A 19406-nucleotide genomic window follows, 5' to 3' on the forward strand; every position below is an offset into this window, starting at 1 on the left:
CCTCACTACCTCCCTCCCTCACTACCTCCCTCCCTCACTACCTCCCTCCCTTCCTCCCTTCCTCCCTTCCTTCCTTACTTCCTTTCGTCCTTTTTTTGTGTTATATCTACTGTGCAGAAAGCAAACTCACTGGACATAGTGGTACACACCTTTAATCCCAGCAGAGGCAGGCAGGTAGGTCTCTGTAAGTTCGAGGCCAGCCTAGTCTACAAAACAAGTTTCAGGATAGCCAGGGCTTTTATATAGAGAAACCCTGCCTGAAAAATTTAAATAAATAAAAAAGGAAAGCAAACTCTTTCTTGCCTATAAGTAAAACTCCAAAATGTATCTTTCAATAAAGAAATAGTATTTATCTCATAGTGGTTGTCTATTAGGAAAGGGAAATATTAATAAGTGGTCAGAGAGAAGACTTGATTTTGAGGGTCATGAGGAATCATGTGGAGATCAGTCAGCTATTATAGCTGTTTGTGAGGAACTACAAATGCAAAGGGAGTGAAGATATGTGAAATTTTGAATTAGCAGAATCTATTCTTTTCATTTATTTATTATTATTATTATTATTAGAGATATATTCATTTATAGCCCAGTCTAGCCTTGAACTTGCTGCCTCTGTTTCTAGAGGGCTGGGATTACAGGTGTGTATCCGTATATCCCCATCCCTGGCTCAGTTTTTATGAAGTGCCAAAATTATACAAATTAAGATCGGAAATGTCAACATTAGCAACAAAAGGGACAGTTGGCTGTGGTGCATACCTTTAATCTGAGCATTCAGGAGGCAGAGGCAGGCAGATCTCTGTGAGTTTGGGGCCAGCCTAGTCGACAAAGTGAGTTCCAGGACAGCTAGGGCTGTTACACAGAGAAACAAACAAACAAACAAACAAACCAAAAGAAAATCAAGCAAACAAAAAAATACCTAAAACTGAAACTCGGTGGTTGAAGAACAATTGCTCAGAGCCACAAACAAAACAGAAAAGAACAACACATATGAAGTAAAATGGCATGTGTCTGAGAGTAAGGGTAACACACCTTTATTCCTACACTTTAGGGGGTGGAGGCAGGAGGATTGGGTTCAGGGTCATTTTCAGCTGTGTAGCCTGAACATGAGAACCTTTACAAAACAAATTGTACTTCGCAATGAGTTAATTGAATGTAATAAAGAATTATGCCAGGGCTGGCAAGACGGCTTAGTGGAAAAGGCATGTACTGCCGAATCTAAGGATGAGTGTGATTCATAGCTCCCTTATGATAGCAGAGAACCAACCAAGGTGCAGCCGGAGGGAGAAAGAGAAGAAGTAGACACCATGTTTTCTTGTCTGTGGTTGGTGGTCTATAATTCCAGCACTTATAAGGCTGAGGCAGAAGTACTGATATGACTTTGAGGTTAGCCTGGGTTATAGAGTGAGACCCTCAGAAGGGAAAGAGGGACTCAAGATGTAGCTCAGAGACAGTGCCTGCCTGGCATACACAAGGGCCTGTGTTTAACCCCCAGTACCACACAAACTAAGTATAGTGGCACATGCCGTAATACTAGCATTCAGGAGGGTACAGGCAAGGGAGTTAGGAATTCAAGTCTACATGGGGAATTGAAATTTGAAGCTAGCCTAGGCTATGTGAGAGCCTGTCTCAAATTCCCCCACACAAAATACAAAAGTCGAAAACTAAGCAAGATGCATGCCAGCACTTGAGAAGCAGAGACAGGAGGATGGCTATGAATTTGAGGCCAGCTGGGTGACCATAGTGAGTTCCAGAACAGCTGGAACAATATAATGAGACCTGTCTCAAAACCAAACAAAGAAGAAAAAAACAATGCTGGGGGTGGGGGAAGAGGCTAAGTCCTAAGTTCTAACAAAGACTATTCAGTGTTCTTGCACATTCTTGATTATTCAGCTTTTCTACTATGTTAACATATAGGCAATGCGATTGGCCTCTGCTTAAATGTATTTGTTTGGTAATACAGGTATATCTGTTGCTGACCGAGAGGCTAGCCTGGAATTAATTAAGTTGGACATATCCCGTACATTTCCATCTCTCTACATCTTTCAGAAGGTGAGGTTTTCTAGTCAGTTTTTAACAGCTGTTTTATTTTATTCTTTCAATACTCAGTGGGACAAATTCTGTAAATCCATAAGCACTATTTTTTATTTTAGTTTTTTGATACAGAGTCTCACTATGTATCCCATATAGAGCAGGCTGGTATAGAAGTCACAGGATTCACCTGCCTTTGCCCTCCAGATGCTGGGATTGAAGACATGAGTTACCATGCCAGGCCACATATTATTTTTTCTATAATATTTATTTATTTTTATTTTACATGCATTGATGTTTTGCATGCATGCATGTCTGTGTGAGGATGTTGGATCCCCTGGAACTGGAGTTACAGACAGTTGTGAACCATGTGGGTGCTAGGAATTGAACCTGGGTCCTCTGGAAGAGCAGCCAGTGCTCTTAACCATTGAGCCATCTCTCCAGTCCCCAGGTATTATTTTTTTAGAGAAATAAATATTTTTAAAATTTGAGAAGAAGCCAGGCATGGTGGTAGATGGGTTTAATCCTAGCACTCAGAAGGCAGAGGCAAGTGAATCTCAGCCTGCAGCTACATAGTGACATCTTGCTTTAATAAAACAAAAGAAGCTTTCTTTTTAGCAGGAATGGAGAAATGGCTCCATGGTTAAGAGAAGGACCTGGGTTCAGTTTCTAGCCTACAACCATCTCTAATTCCAGTTTAGGGCATCTGACTCCCTCTTCGGACATCCATGGTACCAGGCATATATATACAGATAAAACACTCATATGCATAAAAAATAAATTTTTAAAAACTAAAAATAATGTGAGTTTTTATATAAAAATGTAAAACTAACAAAAATTATAGCACTTGTTTTCTATAGAATACAACACATTGTAGTTATCATAGCACATATTTATTATGTGGTAGAACTTACATTTTTGTTATAGTTAATTTTTATGTTTGAATTAATGGATTTACCTGACAGACTGTTAAAATACAATACGTTGGTTCCAAGTTGTTTAGAATTACCACTGAACTAAGAAGAAATAGTTTACTTTTATATTTATTTTTTACAGGAATAACTGTCTATCTTTAATTCTTAGTATTAAAATCCAAGGAAATAGTTTACATATAATACAGGCTATGAGTTGATAACATTTTATTTTTGGTACCAGTGAGATGGATCTGCAGGTAAAGGTGCTTGCTGCCAAGCCTGACAACTTGAGTTTGATCTTAGGAACCCACATAGTTGGAAGGAGAGAACCAATTCCTGACATATGCACAATAAGTAAATAAATGAAAAAAAAAACACTGGAACTGGAGAGAAGACTCCACAGATAAGATTGTTTGCTCTTCTAGAAGACTCAGATTTTATTCCTGGCATCTTTGTGGCAGATCACAGTTCTCTGTAATTCTAATTCCGGGGTATCTGACACTCTCTTCTGTCTCCATGGACATCATGCACACACATTGTCCACACATATACATGCAGGCAGAAAACCTATATATATATAGATTTTAAAAAGGACTATTGGAGCTGAATGTGATGGCGCACGCCTTTAATTCAGCACTTGGGAGTTTGAGGCCAGCCTAGTCTGCAGCGTGAGTTTCAGGACTATCAAAGATACACAGAGAAACCTTGTCTCAAAAAACCAAAGGGGAGCTAGTACAAGGACAGGCTCCAAAGCTACAGGGAAAAAAACAAAAACAAACAAACAAAAAAAAAAACAAAGAGGGGGAGGAGTAAAGAAAATAAATTACTATTGCTATTAAAATTACTGACACAACTCAGTATATCTGGTTGATTTTTGTTTTTTAAAGACAGCGTCTTACTATGTAATCTCAGTTGTCTTGGAACTCACTATGTAGATCACATTGACCTCAAACTCATAGTGACACCTGCTTTGTTGGCATTAAAGTTGTGTGCTTTATGCCTGGCCACTTTTATTTTTCCTGCAATTATACAGAGTGAAATGAGCTCAGTATAAGAACATGTGCATGCATGTGCAAAGCCCTGGCTTCTATCTTCATGTGTGTATAGATAAAATAGAAAAAATAGAAAAATAATCTGTGTTTATCATATTATACCTTAGAAGTATTTAAAATTGTAAATTATAAGTTGTATTCAAGTGAGTATATTTGACTTATTGTTAAAGATCAAACTTTTATTAATTCTGAAAACATCTTGATAAATGCATGTAGAATATTTTTATAATGATTAAATATTCTAAAACTGGTTAGAGAATGCTGCAGTTTTTTAATTTTAGTTTTGCAGTTTTTAATATTTCATGAGCATTAACCTAGAGATACTTACAATTTCCAATTTTATTCCTCTTTCCTAAGGGTGGTCCATATCATGATGTTTTACATAGTATCTTAGGGGCATATACATGTTACAGACCTGATGTTGGTTATGTAAGTATTTCTTTCAGTCTGATTTTTGCATATAAACATTTTATCTGTACCTATCAAGACTTCCCATGTTGTATTAGATATTTATAGACACATTATCTGTAGCTTTATCTTTTGAGCTTATTTGTTTACCTGAAGAGGAAGCTTTCCATCTCTTACCAACTATCGAGAATAAAACTGGCTGCCTGTTAACAAACACCTCTGCTGTCAGTGATTGCTTTGGCTTGTCTCCCTAACCATCGTTTCTCTGTGGCTGTTCCTCTACTGAAGGAATTCTTTGCATATTCTGCTATATTAGGGGAAGACAAGTCACCTGTCTATACAGGATAAGGGTAGGAAAATTTCTCACTTAGTAGACTGGACCAACTCTACATTTTCGCCCTACTCTTCAACTTGACAATGTCTCCCAGCTTCAGTTCTTGAGCCAGACAGCATTCTCTGGCTCGATGACTGTTGGCTTTTTCTTCTCCAGACCTTTGTTTCAGTATTTCCACTTGTTTTAGTTAGAACTGCTAAGATGATGTTTCCATCATTTACACCATTGTAACCTTTTCCATTCTCTCTGTCCTCCCAAGGTAATATTTACATTTCCCTTTACTGTCATGTTGGATTTGGGGAAGAAACAAAGAAAATTTGAGTGTCCAGTGTTTAACTAGAAGTTATTGAACTTTCATCTTCTCTCCTTTCATTTAAAGAACTGTAGAGATTCCATTGCCTGGTACAGCTTTGTTCTATTTTATATTAATTTGTATATTTCCAGAGAAATAGGAATAGATAAAAAAAATTATTGAAAACAGTGTGATGTCTCATCCCTGTAATCCTCTTAGTAGCCTGAGATGGGGATTGCTATGAGATTGCTTTCACACCCAAGAAAAGAAAGAATGAATCAGTGCAATGTAGTAATATTAGTGAGTGGGAATCCATCTGAAGTATGTTACAATGTAGTAATATTAGTGAGTGGGAATCCATCTGAAGTATGTTACAAGGGAATGCAAGAAGCTGGAGATGGCCGAGCAGTAGTGGTGCACACCTTTGTTTATTTATTTATTTATTTATTTTTGGTTCTTCGAGACAGGGTTTCTCTGTGGTTTTGGAGCCTGTCCTGGAACTAGCTCTTGTAGACCAGGTTGGTCTCGAACTCACAGAGATCCGCCTGCCTCTGCCTCCCGAGTGCTGGGATTAAAGGCGTGCGCCACCATCGCCCGGCACACACCTTTGTTTAGATCCAGTACTCAGGAGGCAGATACAGGGGCTAGAGAGATGGCTCAGAGGTTAAGAGCATTACCTGCCCTTCCAAAGGTTGTGAGTTCAATTTCCGGCAACCACATGTTGGCTCACAACCATCTGTAATGAGGTCTAGTGCCCTCTTCTGGGCTGCAGACATACACACAGACAGAATATTGTATATATAACAAATAAATAATATTTGAAAAAAAATACAAGTTTGCCGGGCGGTGGTGACGCACGCCTTTAATCCCAGCACTCGGGAGGCAGAGGCAGGCGGATCTCTGTGAGTTTGAGGCCAGCCTGGTCTACAAGAGCTAGTTCCAGGACAGGCTCCAAAGCTACAGAGAAACCTTATCTCGAAAAAAAAAAAAAGGAGGCAGATACAGGCAGATCTCTGTGAGTTTGAGGACAGTCAGTACAACAGAGAGAAACCATCTCGACCCCCCCCCCATAAAAAGAAGCTAGAATGGTGATTATAGACAGACCTTTCAAAATATTTGGTTGGGAACAAGACACATCCATCATTGCAGTTACTCTCAGGGGACTCTGTGTGTATGTCTATTATAGAATTCTTGACTATGTTTTTAATTAAAGAGATGTATAATTGCTTTTTTAAAAATAAGTATTTATTATATATAGTGTTCTGTCTGCATGTGTCACTGAACACCAGAAGAGGGTACCAGATCTCATTACAGATAGTTGTGAGCCCCCATGTGGTTGCTGGAAATTGAATTCAGGACTACTGGAAGAGCAGCCAGTGCTCTTAACCTCTGAGCCATCTCTCCAGTCCTGGTGTAATTGCTATATAGATAACTCACTAGCTATTTTATTAAGGCCTTTCATAATGTAAATTAATCTTTTTCTAAGTGTCTTCTATTCATTCCATTATAAATGTTGTATTCTGTATGGGCTGTCATTTCTTTGTTTAAGATTTTTTTTATTAAGCGATTTTTTTTTTCTCCTTCATTTTTTTTCTTGTGGTTCCCGCAAGTTCAGGCTGTTTCAAGTCCCACAACTTCTTTCTTAGAATTTTAGCCATTTATCCATAGACCTCTTTTATTCTTAGTTCTTTGTATGCTATAATGTGAAAACAATCCCTTAATTTTCATTAATGTGTAATTTTGAAAGAATTTAGACTAAGAAGAAATAGAGCAAATAAAGGCTGATTTAAATTTTTTCTGACTTATTAAACCCTATCACATGAACAATCAATTAAGATTAGGTAATTTCACAACTATTACAGTTTGTTAGTACTTGCTTTTACGGGATGAGGAGAAATCAGTAAATCCTTAATGTTTGTAAATTTTGAAGAGGGTGACTAAACTCTAGAATTATTTAAATTCATTTTTATCTTCCTTTCCCCTTGAAAGGTCCAGGGGATGTCCTTCATCGCAGCTGTGCTCATTCTCAACCTGGAAGAAGCAGACGCCTTCATTGCCTTTGCAAATCTCCTAAATAAGCCATGCCAGTTGGCCTTTTTCCGGGTGGACCACAGCATGGTATGAACATTTAGGATAGACTGTGTTTGCCTCCTATGTTTCTGTACTCTGAATGTCAGCTTAGAATAAGAAACACAGAAGGATGAAGTTTTCATTGAGTGGCAGTTTTAGGAAAACTTGAAGCAACTCAGAGGAGTTGCTAATAAAATTTTTATTAATATTAATGATTTTTCTTTTTGTAGTAGATTATTTTGTAATTTTATTGATTTTATTCCCTGTTTATAGATGTTGAAGTATTTTGCAACATTTGAAGTATTCTTTGAGGAAAACCTGTCCAAACTATTTCTTCATTTCAAGTCATATAGCCTTACACCAGATATATACTTGATAGATTGGTAAGTCACTAACAGACATAAATAACAGTAAAAAGGAAATAAACTATAACTTTCTCTGTTTTTTAGGAAATATAGTAAATCTGATAGATTAGATTATGCGTGTAAAAGAACCTTTCCCTTACAAATAGAAAAAGTCCCACATTTTATAGGGACATATTTAAAAACAGACCGGAGCCAGATGTGGTACGTATCTTGAATCCCAGCACTCCAGAGGCAGACACAGGAGGATCTCTTTCAAGGCCAGCCTGATTTACAAAGTTGAGTTCCAGGTATACAAGGAGAAATCCTGTCTTGAAAAACAAAACAAACAAAAAACATAGACTGGAGAGACCCATAGAAATCTCTCAGCGGGGCCAGGCGGTGGAGGCGCACGCCTTTAATTCCAGCACTCGGGAGGCAGAGGCAGGCGGATCTCTGTGAGTTTGAGACCAGCCTGGTCTACAGAGCTAGTTCCAGGACAGGCTCCAAAGCCACAGAGAAACCCTGTCTCAAAAAAAAAAAAAAAAGAAATCTCTCAGCGGTTAAGAGTGATTTGTGTGGTGTGATAATGCAGTTCTTTAAAGAAAAAAAAAAAGTGCATGCTACTCTTGCAGAGAACCTGAGTTCATTTCCCTACTGGGGAAATGCTTGAGCAGCTCCACAGCCTGTAACTATGGGAGGATCTAACACTTTCTTCTGCCCTTGTCCACTGCAGTTAGGTCACACAAACACACACACGCATAATTATACAATATATACACATATATAATATATGCAGACATATAAAATAAAATATTTTTAAGATAAAAATTACATATATATATATGTATGTGTGTGTGTGTGTATTAAAGTCTTTTGCAAAATAGAGGAAAGAGAGAAGACTAGGGGACTGGGAAGATGGCTGAGCATGGGAAAGCACTTGCCACACAATCTGATGTGATTTTGACCCCTGTAACCTATATAAAAAGCCAGATGCAGCCGGGCGATGGTGCCGCACGCCTTTAATCCCAGCACTCGGGAGGCAGAGACAGGCGGATCTCTGGGAGTTCGAGACCAGCCTTGTCTACAGAGCTAGTTCCAGGACAGGCTCCAAAGCCACAGAGAAACCCTGTCTCGAAAAATTAAAAAAAAAAAGCCAGATGCAGTGGCACATATCTCAGCATTCCAGTGGTGATATGGGAGGCAGAGACAGGAGAATCCCTGCGAAGCTAGCTTAGAGTAATGAGCACAGCAGCAGAAGCAATAGAGACCCTGCCTCAACAAGGTGCAAGACAAGAGCCAACTCCCAATAGTTGTTCTCTGACATCACATGTACCATGGCAAACATATGCTTGCACACACATGCACACATGAAGTGAATATTTTTTTAAAAAAGAGTGTAGTAATATCTTGAAATGTAGTGAATTGTAATGATGGATTTTTTTTTGTTAAATATTTATTTATTATGTATACAATATTCTGTCTGTATGCCTGAAGGCCAGAAAAGGGTGCCAGACCTCTTTACAGATGGTTGTGAGCCACCATGTGGTTGCTGGGAATTGAACTCAGGACCTTTGGAAGAGCAGGCAATGCTCTTAACCACTGAGCCATCTCTCCAGCCCCCATGATGGATTATTTTATTTAATGCCTAGCATATACTGATATCTCAGGGAAAAGAAATAGTTGTCATTTCTTTATTCTTAACACAGAAAAGATATATGGTAATATTTTTTTTTTTTGTTTTTTGTTTTTCGAGACAGGGTTTCTCTGTGGCTTTGGAGCCTGTCCTGGAACTAGCTCTGTAGACCAGGCTGGTCTCGAACTCACAGAGATCCGCCTGCCTCTGCCTCCCGAGTGCTGGGATTAAAGGCGTGTGCCACCATCGCCTGGCATGGTAATATTTCTTTAATAAGATGTTTTTCAAAGCTTTATCCAAAGTTCTGAAAGAGGAATAATTCCTTGTTTAGATGCTAATATTTATTTTCTTATTTCCAGGATATTCTTTCTAATTTTGAGGGTTTGTGTGGCAAGCAATAGGCAGTTGACTTTAGTATCACTGTGAATTTTGATAAGAAGTGGAGAATTTAGGATGGAAGAGATGGCTTAGTGCTTAAGAACACTGGCTGTTGTCCCAGAAGATCCAGGTTCAACTTCCAGCAACCTCAAGGTGTCTATAACTCCAATCCAAGGGAATTGGATGCCCTTCTCTGGCCTCCTCAGGCACTGCATGAACAGACATACACACAGGCATACGCATTAAATTAAAAAAAAAACTTTTAAAAGTGAAGATTATGAAGTTGTCAACAGTAAGGAGTAGTTATGGAACTTTATTTATTTTTGAGACAGGGCTTGTAGTCCAGGCTGGCTTCAAACTTCCTTTGTAGCTGAGGATGACCTTGAAATTCTAATCTTCCTACTCTACCTCCCAAGGTTAGAGTTTCAAGCTTGTGCTGCCATATCCAGTTTATCCTGGGAATGATGCCCAGGGTAGCTTGCATGCTAGGGAGGTGCTCTGCCACCGACCCTAGACTAGCTGTAAACTTTGGTGTAGAAAAATGAATTAGCAGATAATGACCTTTACCAGATGGGATGTCTTCCTAGTCATTGGGCCTTTTTCAGTTCTCTTCCCTGGTACACTCTGGTTTGCTTCCTCTCTCTCGCTGCCCCTCCCTCCCTCTTTATCTTTCTTTCTCCACCCACCTTCCTCACTATCGCTTTAGTTGCTGTTCTCCCTCCATACTCCCTTTCCCCTCCCTCCCTTGTTGTTGGTTTGGGTGACATGTATAGTGCTGAGGGTTAAACACAGCCTTGCACATGCTTGCAAGCTTCTCTAGGATTAAGCTGCACCTCAAGTTTTGAACATTTTTTATATATCTGACACTGTCTTAAACCCTTGATTAATCTGGATATAGTAGTGCATGCCTGAAGTTCTAGCCCTGGGAGAGGCAGAGGTAGGAGGAGCATGAGTTATAAGCAGGAGCCTGGCTATATAGTGAGAACTTGCCTGCCCCAACCTGGTAATATTAATATCTTTAGTCTTCTATGATGAGGAATCTGAGGCATAGCAATACTAAACATTATGTTTAGTGTCGTATAACAAAGTAGGAAATTATAGATTCAAACTCAAGCATTCTGGTTTCAGAGTTCCATGGCTCTTATCATTAATTCTCTTCTATCCCGTTTTATTCCAGACTTCATCTCCATGTAAGGTTGTAAATTTACTTAACGTCATTACTTATTGATTTTATCACTAATTAAGTTTTGAAAACAGACATTACACTGTTTGTCCTTTTATCCTTGTGCACTTCTTTTTCCGTAGTGATGCTTGATGAGTGTGAGTAACTGTCTCCTTCCTGACTCTAGGATCTTCACGCTGTACAGCAAGTCACTGCCACTTGATCTGGCTTGTCGTGTCTGGGATGTGTTTTGCAGAGATGGAGAGGAATTTTTATTTAGGACTGGATTGGGGATCCTCCGGCTATATGAAGATATACTCCTACAGATGGACTTTATTCATATAGCACAATTTCTTACCAAATTGCCAGAAGATATCACATCAGAAAAGCTTTTCAGCTGTATTGCAGCCATTCAGATGCAGAATAACACCAAAAAATGGACTCAGGTATTTTTTTCTAACTTTTTTTTTTAATTTATTTTTAAAAAACTATCTTTTCTCATTTTACATGCCAAATCTATTTCCCACTTCCTCCCCTTCACTTGCTTCCTCCACCTTCTCCCTCACCCCTTTTTAAACTTTTAATACTTAAAATTATTTATTGACTTTTGTAAAGCAGTTATCTGTATCACAAATGTTAGTCTTAAACTAAAAAATAATTCTTGGCTTTGAGATGGAAGGATTTAAAATGGTTTTCTCTTTTCTAAATTTACAGCTTTATTTTGTATAAATCCTGTAGTATTTTAGTGAATTGCCACCTACAGTAATCACTCACCAATGCAGTCATGGAGTTACTTTGATATTTCAAACAGACAATTGTATTAAGTACCTGCTTTGAGACTGGCAAGATGATTCAAGGGTAAAGGTTCCTGCTGCCAATATGACTACCTGAGTTTAATACCTGGGTCCCACATGATGGAAGATTCCACACATGCACTATGGCACATGCATGCTAATTCACTCACACATACCCTTTGGTCCTACATGTTGATGACTCCATACATGCACTGTGGCAAATGCATGCTGATGCTAAATACCTGAGCTTAATTCCTGGGTCCCACATGTAGATGACTCCATACATGCACTATGGCACATGCATGCTAATACACTCACATATACGATAGATAGATAGATAGATAGATAGATAGATAGATAGATAGATAGATAGATAGATAGATAGATAGATGAATGTAAAAAATGAAGCACCACCAAAAAGCCTCATCTGCTGTGTATTAAAAGCTTGCAACAGAAAGAACGTAATATATGATAGTAGCTTTTTGTTGTTTTGAGTCAAGGTCTCATTAAACCCAGGCTAGACTTGATCTTACTGTACAGCTGAAGATGACCTTTGTCTTAGTCAGTGTTCTATTGCTGTAAAGAGACCATGGCAACTTTCATAAAAATAAAAGGCGTTTAATTTGGGTTTACTTACAGTTTTAGAAGTTTAGTCCATTATCCTCATAGTGGAAAGCATGGCAGCATGCAGGTAGACATGGTAGCTGAGAAATCTACATTTGGATCTGTAGGCATCAGGAAGAAAGAGATACTAGGCCTGGCTTGAGCCTTTGAAACCCCACAGCCCACCCCTAGTGACACACCTACTCCAACAAGGCCATACCTTCCAATCTGTCCCAAATATTCCCATTCTGGGATGACCATTCAAATATACGTGCCTGTGGGGGCCATTCTTATTCAAACTGACACAGCCTTGAACCTGTGATCCTTCTGTTCTGGAATACATCATATGTAACCACATCCAGAGATCCTGGCTTTCAGATGCTTAGTCTTGTTAGGAGAAACACATATACTGGTAAATGACATAAATTAAGGATTGTCATTTAATCCACGAATAACACATCTGTCTTTTAAGATTTTAGTTTAAAGTGGGGCGGTGATGGTGCACGCCTTTAATCCTGACACTCAGGAGGCAGAGCCTCTCTGAGATCGAGGCCAGCCTGGTCTACACGAGCTAGTTCCAGGACAGGCTCCAAAGCTACAGAGAAACCCTGTCTTGAAAAACTAAAAAAAAAAAATCTTAGTTTAATTGCCCTTGAAATAAAATATAAAAATATTGGCCCAGTAATATCAGAGTAATTTTCATTTGATGAAAACAGGAATCTAATTATATTCAGTAAAACTGGGCTTTAAAAGTAAAGTAAAGGAGAGGTGGGGAGATGGCTCAACAAGTAAAAGCTCCTTCTGGCAATCCTAGCAACCCGAGTTCAATCTCCAGGACCCACGTGGCAGAAGACAACCAGCTCATGCAAGGTGTCTGCTGACCAAGGCATGCACACATACTCACACACACAACCAATGAATTAATAAACTATAGAAACAAAAACAAGAAAAGCCAAAGAAACAAACAAAAAACTCCCAGAAAATCTGAGAGGGTAGCATATGCCTGAAATTTCAGCTGTTGAGGTGGCAGCAGCAGGATCAGCAGTTAGAGGCATTCTCTGCATGTAACAGGTCAGAGCCAGCCTGGGCTATGTGAGACTCTGTCAATAGAAATTTTAAACAGGGATGGTGTGAGAACTTGAGAATGACAATATTTCAACAGAGCTTTCTGTGTTTATAGCCCATGCTTATTTAAATCTCTTTGTTTTGTACAATTTGCAGGTCTTTGCGTCTGTAACGAAGGACATTAAGGAAGGTGATAAGAACAGCAGTCCTGCTCTGAAGAGCTGACATTGGAGTCAGGGACGTGCTGAAATGCAGAAGCTAATTTTGGGGGAAGTTTCCTGTTTCGTGCTGATAGCATGGAGAGAAGTGCTGGAGAGAAGAATCAAGACCTGGAAAACCGCTGAGTTGAAGTTCCATGGCTGAAGGAAATGAAATACGTAATTTATTGACAGTATTAACAAAAAAGTACTTGGGAGAGCCATTTTTCAGAGGAAAAGGCTTAGATGGCCTTTACATACTCCATAATATGGAGTGAATACTTTAAATGCAATAATTTTTTTAATATAGCTTCAACAGAAACTTCAATTTTTTTATATCTTTTCTTTTTTAACAATTACCACAAACGCACTTCAGGGGTCAGAATAGGATTGTTAAATCCTACTTTAACCTCCAAAAAAGATAGGATACATGTATTATCTCCAGTTCTGGGTGTTTGAAGCTGTTGTAGACCAATAGGAAGCATCTACGTTGTATGTTATTGAAGTCACTGTAACTCCTGCTTACCGTATCATAGCCTAGGGCAGTTCTGACCTTCTAGAACTGGAAATGTTGGTGGGACATTGTTTCTTGTTTTGTTTATGGTGTTTCCCACAGTGTTGTGTCCCTTTGTTTTTGAAGAGAAATTCTTTCTCTAAGGAGTTTCTATTACAGAAGAATTTTAGCCTTTTTGTTTCTTGTCTGACAAATTGTTAGGTAGTAACTTAACATTAAAAAACTAACTGGTAGAATGAAAGATCTTTTTGCACTTTAGTGGACTGAAGACTTGACTTTGAGAGTAAGAGTAAAAAAGCAATGAATTCTAAGAGTTCTAGATAACACACTACTTACAAGACTTGAATTTTTTAGTTAAAATCCATCTTCTATCTATAGAAACAAATTTTATTAATTTCAGTTTGAAATTTGAAATCTTATATAGCTAAGTCTAAGACTTGTGAAACTCTATGCATAATTTTCTAATTGATGGGAATAATAGTAAAAGTAATTTTACCTTTTTTCTTAGTCTTTTTGATGGCATCTCATATAAATTATTAATCATTGGTAAACTGGTATTAAATTTATTATACTTAATTTTTGAACCTAACCTAAATCATTTGAATTATTATGGGTCACATCTGTACAAAATACTGTTTGGTTACTGATTAGATTTATACTGTTTTGATGTTGCAGTTTGGTTTGAAACAACATAGAAGCACACATTTCTGTTAGTGGTGAACAATACATACATATATATAGTCTCTAGACTAAAAAGCCAGAGATTCTTCCTTATGGTATAGTAAATTACCTAAGGAATATGGGACCAGAGGGTGTCCATATATTTTTACCCTATGGGTTGATCATTCTAGCCTCGGGAACCCTGAAGAGTTAACTCCTATCGAAGGGGCTGGCTCAGTGAAGCTGGTAGTGTTAATAAAATACTGAAGGAGTTTCTAGAGTCTTAATAGGTTTCAGGATGAGCTTTTAACTCTGTGACTATGCCTTGCTTGATATTGGTGTCCCTCATAAAGGGCACATAACCTCTGGCAGTAATCTCTGAATTTATATTACTTGACCTGGGTTTAATTTTACTTTCAGGTATTAGTTTCCTGAGGTGGTCTTATGTTCTGTATTTCTTTTTCTTACCTTTTTTATTGTACAGTTTCTTTACCTTCCAAGTATAAATGTGTATATAAAATGTAAATACAAGAAAGTCACTAAAAACCACTAGTAACAATTACTATGAAAATAAAACTTGTAAGCAGAATTATGACAGAACAAGTCTTCATTATTTTAGTGCTATTAGGCTTAGTCAGTATCTAGAAAAAAAAACAGACTAACTTTTTTTCGGGGGGTCAGGTTTCTTCTCTAAGGAATTTCTGAGGTTGTCAGTACTTTGAGCCTTTCAGAGAAACTGACACAGTGTGCTGTATATTCTTTCCCTTTGGGCCACATAAACAGGTAATGTGTGATTACTCACATCATCCCACACATCAGGCATTTGTTAGGTTATTTCTTTATTTGAGACAAGGTCTCTCTATGTATCCCTGGCAGGTCTGGCCAAGAACTCACTATGCATACCACTCTGGGCAACTCAAAAGGATGAAAGGTGTTCTACATTTAGCTGGCAGAAATGTGTTAGGGGAGGTTAAGAGCACTGGGAGTTCTTCCAGAGGACCCGTGTTTGATTATCAGCATCCACATGCTGTGAGCCATATGGTGGCTCACAACTGTCTGTAACTCCAATCTGCTGGGTTATAAAGGATTCAACACTCTCTTCTAACCTCTATGAACCCTGCATGCATGTGATACACTTACATACAGGCAGGCAAAACACCTATACATATATGTTCTTTTAAGTGTATTTTGGGGGCTGACAATATGGTTTACTTGGTTGAGATTGCTTATTTAACATGCAGAAACTCCTAGGTTTGGTCCCTAGCACCACATAAACCATGTGTGCTAGTGTACATCTCCAACCCAACATTTCAGAGATGGGGATAGGATCAGAAATTTAAGGTCAAAGCCAGTCTGCAATACATGAGACCATGTCTCTTACAGAGGCTGCAGAGATGGCTCAGAGGTTAAGAGCACTGGCTGCTCTTTTAGAGATCCTGAGTTCAATTCCCAGCAACCAAATGGTAGCTTATAGCCATCTATAGTTAGATCTTGTGCCTTCTTCAGGTGCAAATATACATACAGGCAGAACACTGTAATATAATAATTAAATCTTTTTTAAAAAACTTAGAAACAATAGCAGACACCAAACACTGGAAAAACAGGCAGCCTCTTGGAATAAATGGTGCTGGGGAAATTGGACTTCCATATGTGGAAGAAGGAAACTAGATCCCGATATCTCATCTCTCATAAAAATCAGGCAGGAGAGGTGGGTGAGCAGTTGAGTGTGCTTCTATTCTTGCAGAGGAGAGGTTTGGTTTTCAGCACCCACATGGAAGGCAGCACAATGCTGGAAAGGTAGATTAGAGCTTACATCTTGGTCTATAGGAATGGAAGAGAAGGGTGGGTAAAGAAGGAGACAGACAGGCAGACAGACAGACAGCTGAGAGAGACAGGTAAAGAGTATGTTATATTAGACTGTTTGTTCGTCCTGGCCACCCAGAACCAAAATAATCACACAGGAACTATATTATTTTAAACTCTGTTTGGCCCATTAGCTCCAGCTTCTTATTGGCTAACTCTTACATTTTAATTTAACCCATTTCTATTAATTTGTGTATCGCCACGTGACTGTGGCTTACAGGCTAAAGTCCTGTCCAGCTCCAGCAGGGCTACATGGCTTCTCCCTGACTCTGCCTCCTTTCTCCCAGCATGCCATTTAGTTTTCCCCGCCTACCTAAGTACTGCCCTATCAACTGGTCAAGGCAGTTTCTTTATTCATTAATGGCAATCACAGCATACAGAGGGAAATAACACATCAAGAGTGAGTTAGCTAACTAGGAGTGGCATAGGCTTTTAAAACCTCAAAGACCACCTCCAGTGATACCCCTTCTTTAACAAGGTCACACCTCCTAATCCTCCACCAACAGTTCAACAGTGGACCAAGTATTCAAATATGATGGCTGGTGGGGGTGATCAGTCCATCTTCAGATAACAATGCAGCTCATTTTTATTCCTATTTCCAACACAATTGTCATTTCTTCAGATTTACTAGTGACAGGTAGAGACAAGAGCCCAGACTTGTGAGAAATCAGGTTAGTTTAAACTGTCAACAGAACCTAGAATCACCTGGAAAGAATTTCTTTTTTTTTTGGACTGAACATGAGTCTTTATTGGCCACAGCTACTTGAGGGGGATGAAGCATGAGGAGTGGGTGGCACCGATGCCAGGCCGGCCATGCTTCACAGGCTTGTAGGGGATGGAGAACTCGTCCAGGTAGTGGCCGATCATCTTCGGCTTGATCTCCACCTGGTTGAAGGTCTTGCCGTTGTACACGCCCACCATGCTCCCCACCATCTTGGGCAGGATGATCATGTCCCGCAGGTGGGTCTTCACCACCTCGGGCTTCTCCATGGGCGGCGCCTCCTTCTTGGCCTTTCTCAGGCGCTTGAACAGCCAGGGCTGCTTCAGCCGCAGGCCGCGGTTGAGACATCGCCTCTGCCTGGCACTGTAGAGCTGCATCAGCTGCTCATAGGACATTTCCAGCAGCAGCTGGTCCAGGTCCACATCGCGGTAGGTGAACTTGCAGAAGGTCCGCTTCTTCTTCTGCTCCACTTTGGCCATCTTGGCGGCGACTCGGAAAAAACTGGAAAGAATTTCAATTAAGGAATTGCCTAGGTTAGATTGGCTGTGGGCAAGTCTGTAGGATTGTTGTTAATTAATATAGGAAGACCTAGCCTCATTGTGAGTCATATCATTTCCTAGGCAGGAACTTATACTATTTAAGGCAGAAGAAAGCAGGATGAGAGCAAGCAAGCCTATGAGGATGGATGGATGGATGGATGGATGGATGGATGGATGGATGGATGGATGGATGGATAGACAGATATCCATAGATGGATGGATAGATAGACAGATATCCATAGATGTATGATATATTTTTTTCTCTGTCTTTGCTCTGGACTGTGGTTATGTGAATAGATGCTTTACTTCCTTCCCTGACTTCCCCAAAATAATAACCTGTGACCTAGAATTGTAACTCAGATAAATCCTCTTCTCCTGTAAGTTGCTTTTGGTCCAGGTTATTTTTCCAAACAACGAATGAACTAGAACACAACTTGGTACTGAGAGTGTGGTGTCACTTGATGGGCCTGACATGTGAAATTTATGCCTTCTTTTTGGAGATGGAATATAAAAGCCTTTGGAATTTTGGGCTGGAGAAACTGTTGAATGCTGGAGGCAGGGTTTGGTGGGCTGTTCTTGTGAGAGTTTGGAAGACAGGATTGCTGAGAGCAACGGTACTATAGCAGCCCGGCTCATGAGCTTTCATTTCAGTAGGGAGCAAGAACTTTATCAGGAATTGAGCTAGGGGCCAGTCATGTGATACTTTGGTTAACAATTTGTATTATTTGATCATGCTGGTGAAGCACAATTAATAAAAACTCAGGGCCAGAAATTGGGGTTCTACCTGAAGATCTGAAAAGCAAAACAACCAGTCACTGGCTCTTACCTTGACTTCAGTCTGAAAAGGCGATCCTGCTTCCCGGAATCTCAGGAGACTGTGTGTCTGAGAGCTCTCACACAAGCACCCCCAGTCTTCTATTCCTCTCTAGGGCTGGGATTAAAGATGCGTGTCATTGTGGCTACTGGGATTAAAGGAGTGTGTTACCATAACCTGGTCTGTAAGGCTGAGCAGTGGGACTGTTTTACTCAGATCTTCAGGCAGTCTTTATATACTAAAATACAGTTGAATGCCACTACAGTGCCGGGGCTCTGATTACAAGAGAGCAGCACCACTTAAGATAACTTTCTGTGCTTCACTAGGACAATGGGAAGGTAGTTCTTCCAGATCAGAAGAAGGGGGCAGGCTGCTGAGGTGGGATCTTCATAGAACCTGGTAATGTAGCTGAGGCTAACCTTGAACTCCCTAACTAGTTGAGAATCTTGAATCTTGTGATTCTCCCAACTCTACCCTTTCAGGTGTTGAACTTAGGGGCATGTGGCAACTCACTTTGGTTTTAGGTCCTCCCAAAATTTCCAAACTAAAATTGCAGAGTGAGGAGACAAGAATGGAAGAATGGAAGGAGAAAGGACTAAATGGTAGCAGAGACTCTGTCAAATGCTCTCATACAAACACTTCAATTCCTGTCTGAAGCAAGTAAGTGGACCTCCACAACCAGCCCAGACCACCAGCCACAGCAAAAGGGAAGTTTAGGCAGCAGGAAGAGGGAGCCCAGAGGACTAGACACAAAGTGCCTGTACTTGTCTGGTTCGATTACAACCATACCGCCAGTGAAAGTCGGTTGTCTTTGGGATCTCACAGTGGATCACTAAACTGACACAAAACACAGCTTTTACCTCAAGGTAAAAAAATAAGTTTGGGGCTGGAGGGATAGCTCAGCAGATAAGAACACTGATTGCTTTTCCAGAGGTCTTTTTTTGTTTGGGTTTTCAAGACAGGGTTTCTCTGTGGCTTTGGAGCCCGTCCTGGAACTAGCTCTGTAGACCAGGCTGGTCTCGAA

The 19406-nt window shown here is 39.7% G+C and overlaps 1 protein-coding gene and 1 pseudogene across 3 annotated transcripts in view; one reads left to right on the forward strand and one right to left on the reverse strand.

Moving 5' to 3' along the window:
- Tbc1d12 (TBC1 domain family member 12) overlaps positions 1 to 15034 on the forward strand; it is a 76054-nt gene extending 61020 nt beyond the window's left edge. For all 3 annotated transcript variants that reach the window (XM_026781422.1, XM_005352210.3, XM_026781423.1), the window contains 6 exons: positions 1958 to 2046; positions 4349 to 4420; positions 7015 to 7143; positions 7369 to 7478; positions 10800 to 11058; positions 13231 to 15034. In XM_026781422.1, the coding sequence (XP_026637223.1) occupies positions 1958 to 2046; positions 4349 to 4420; positions 7015 to 7143; positions 7369 to 7478; positions 10800 to 11058; positions 13231 to 13299 (728 nt within the window). In that variant the 3' untranslated portion in view covers positions 13300 to 15034. The remainder of the gene's footprint in view (positions 1 to 1957; positions 2047 to 4348; positions 4421 to 7014; positions 7144 to 7368; positions 7479 to 10799; positions 11059 to 13230) is intronic.
- A 2033-nt stretch (positions 15035 to 17067) lies between these two features.
- LOC101995546 lies at positions 17068 to 17508 on the reverse strand (annotated as a pseudogene).
- Positions 17509 to 19406: the final 1898 nt, after the last annotated feature.

The sequence above is a fragment of the Microtus ochrogaster genome, chromosome 8 (assembly GCF_000317375.1).
Source record: "Microtus ochrogaster isolate Prairie Vole_2 chromosome 8, MicOch1.0, whole genome shotgun sequence".
NCBI lineage: Eukaryota > Metazoa > Chordata > Mammalia > Rodentia > Cricetidae > Microtus > Microtus ochrogaster.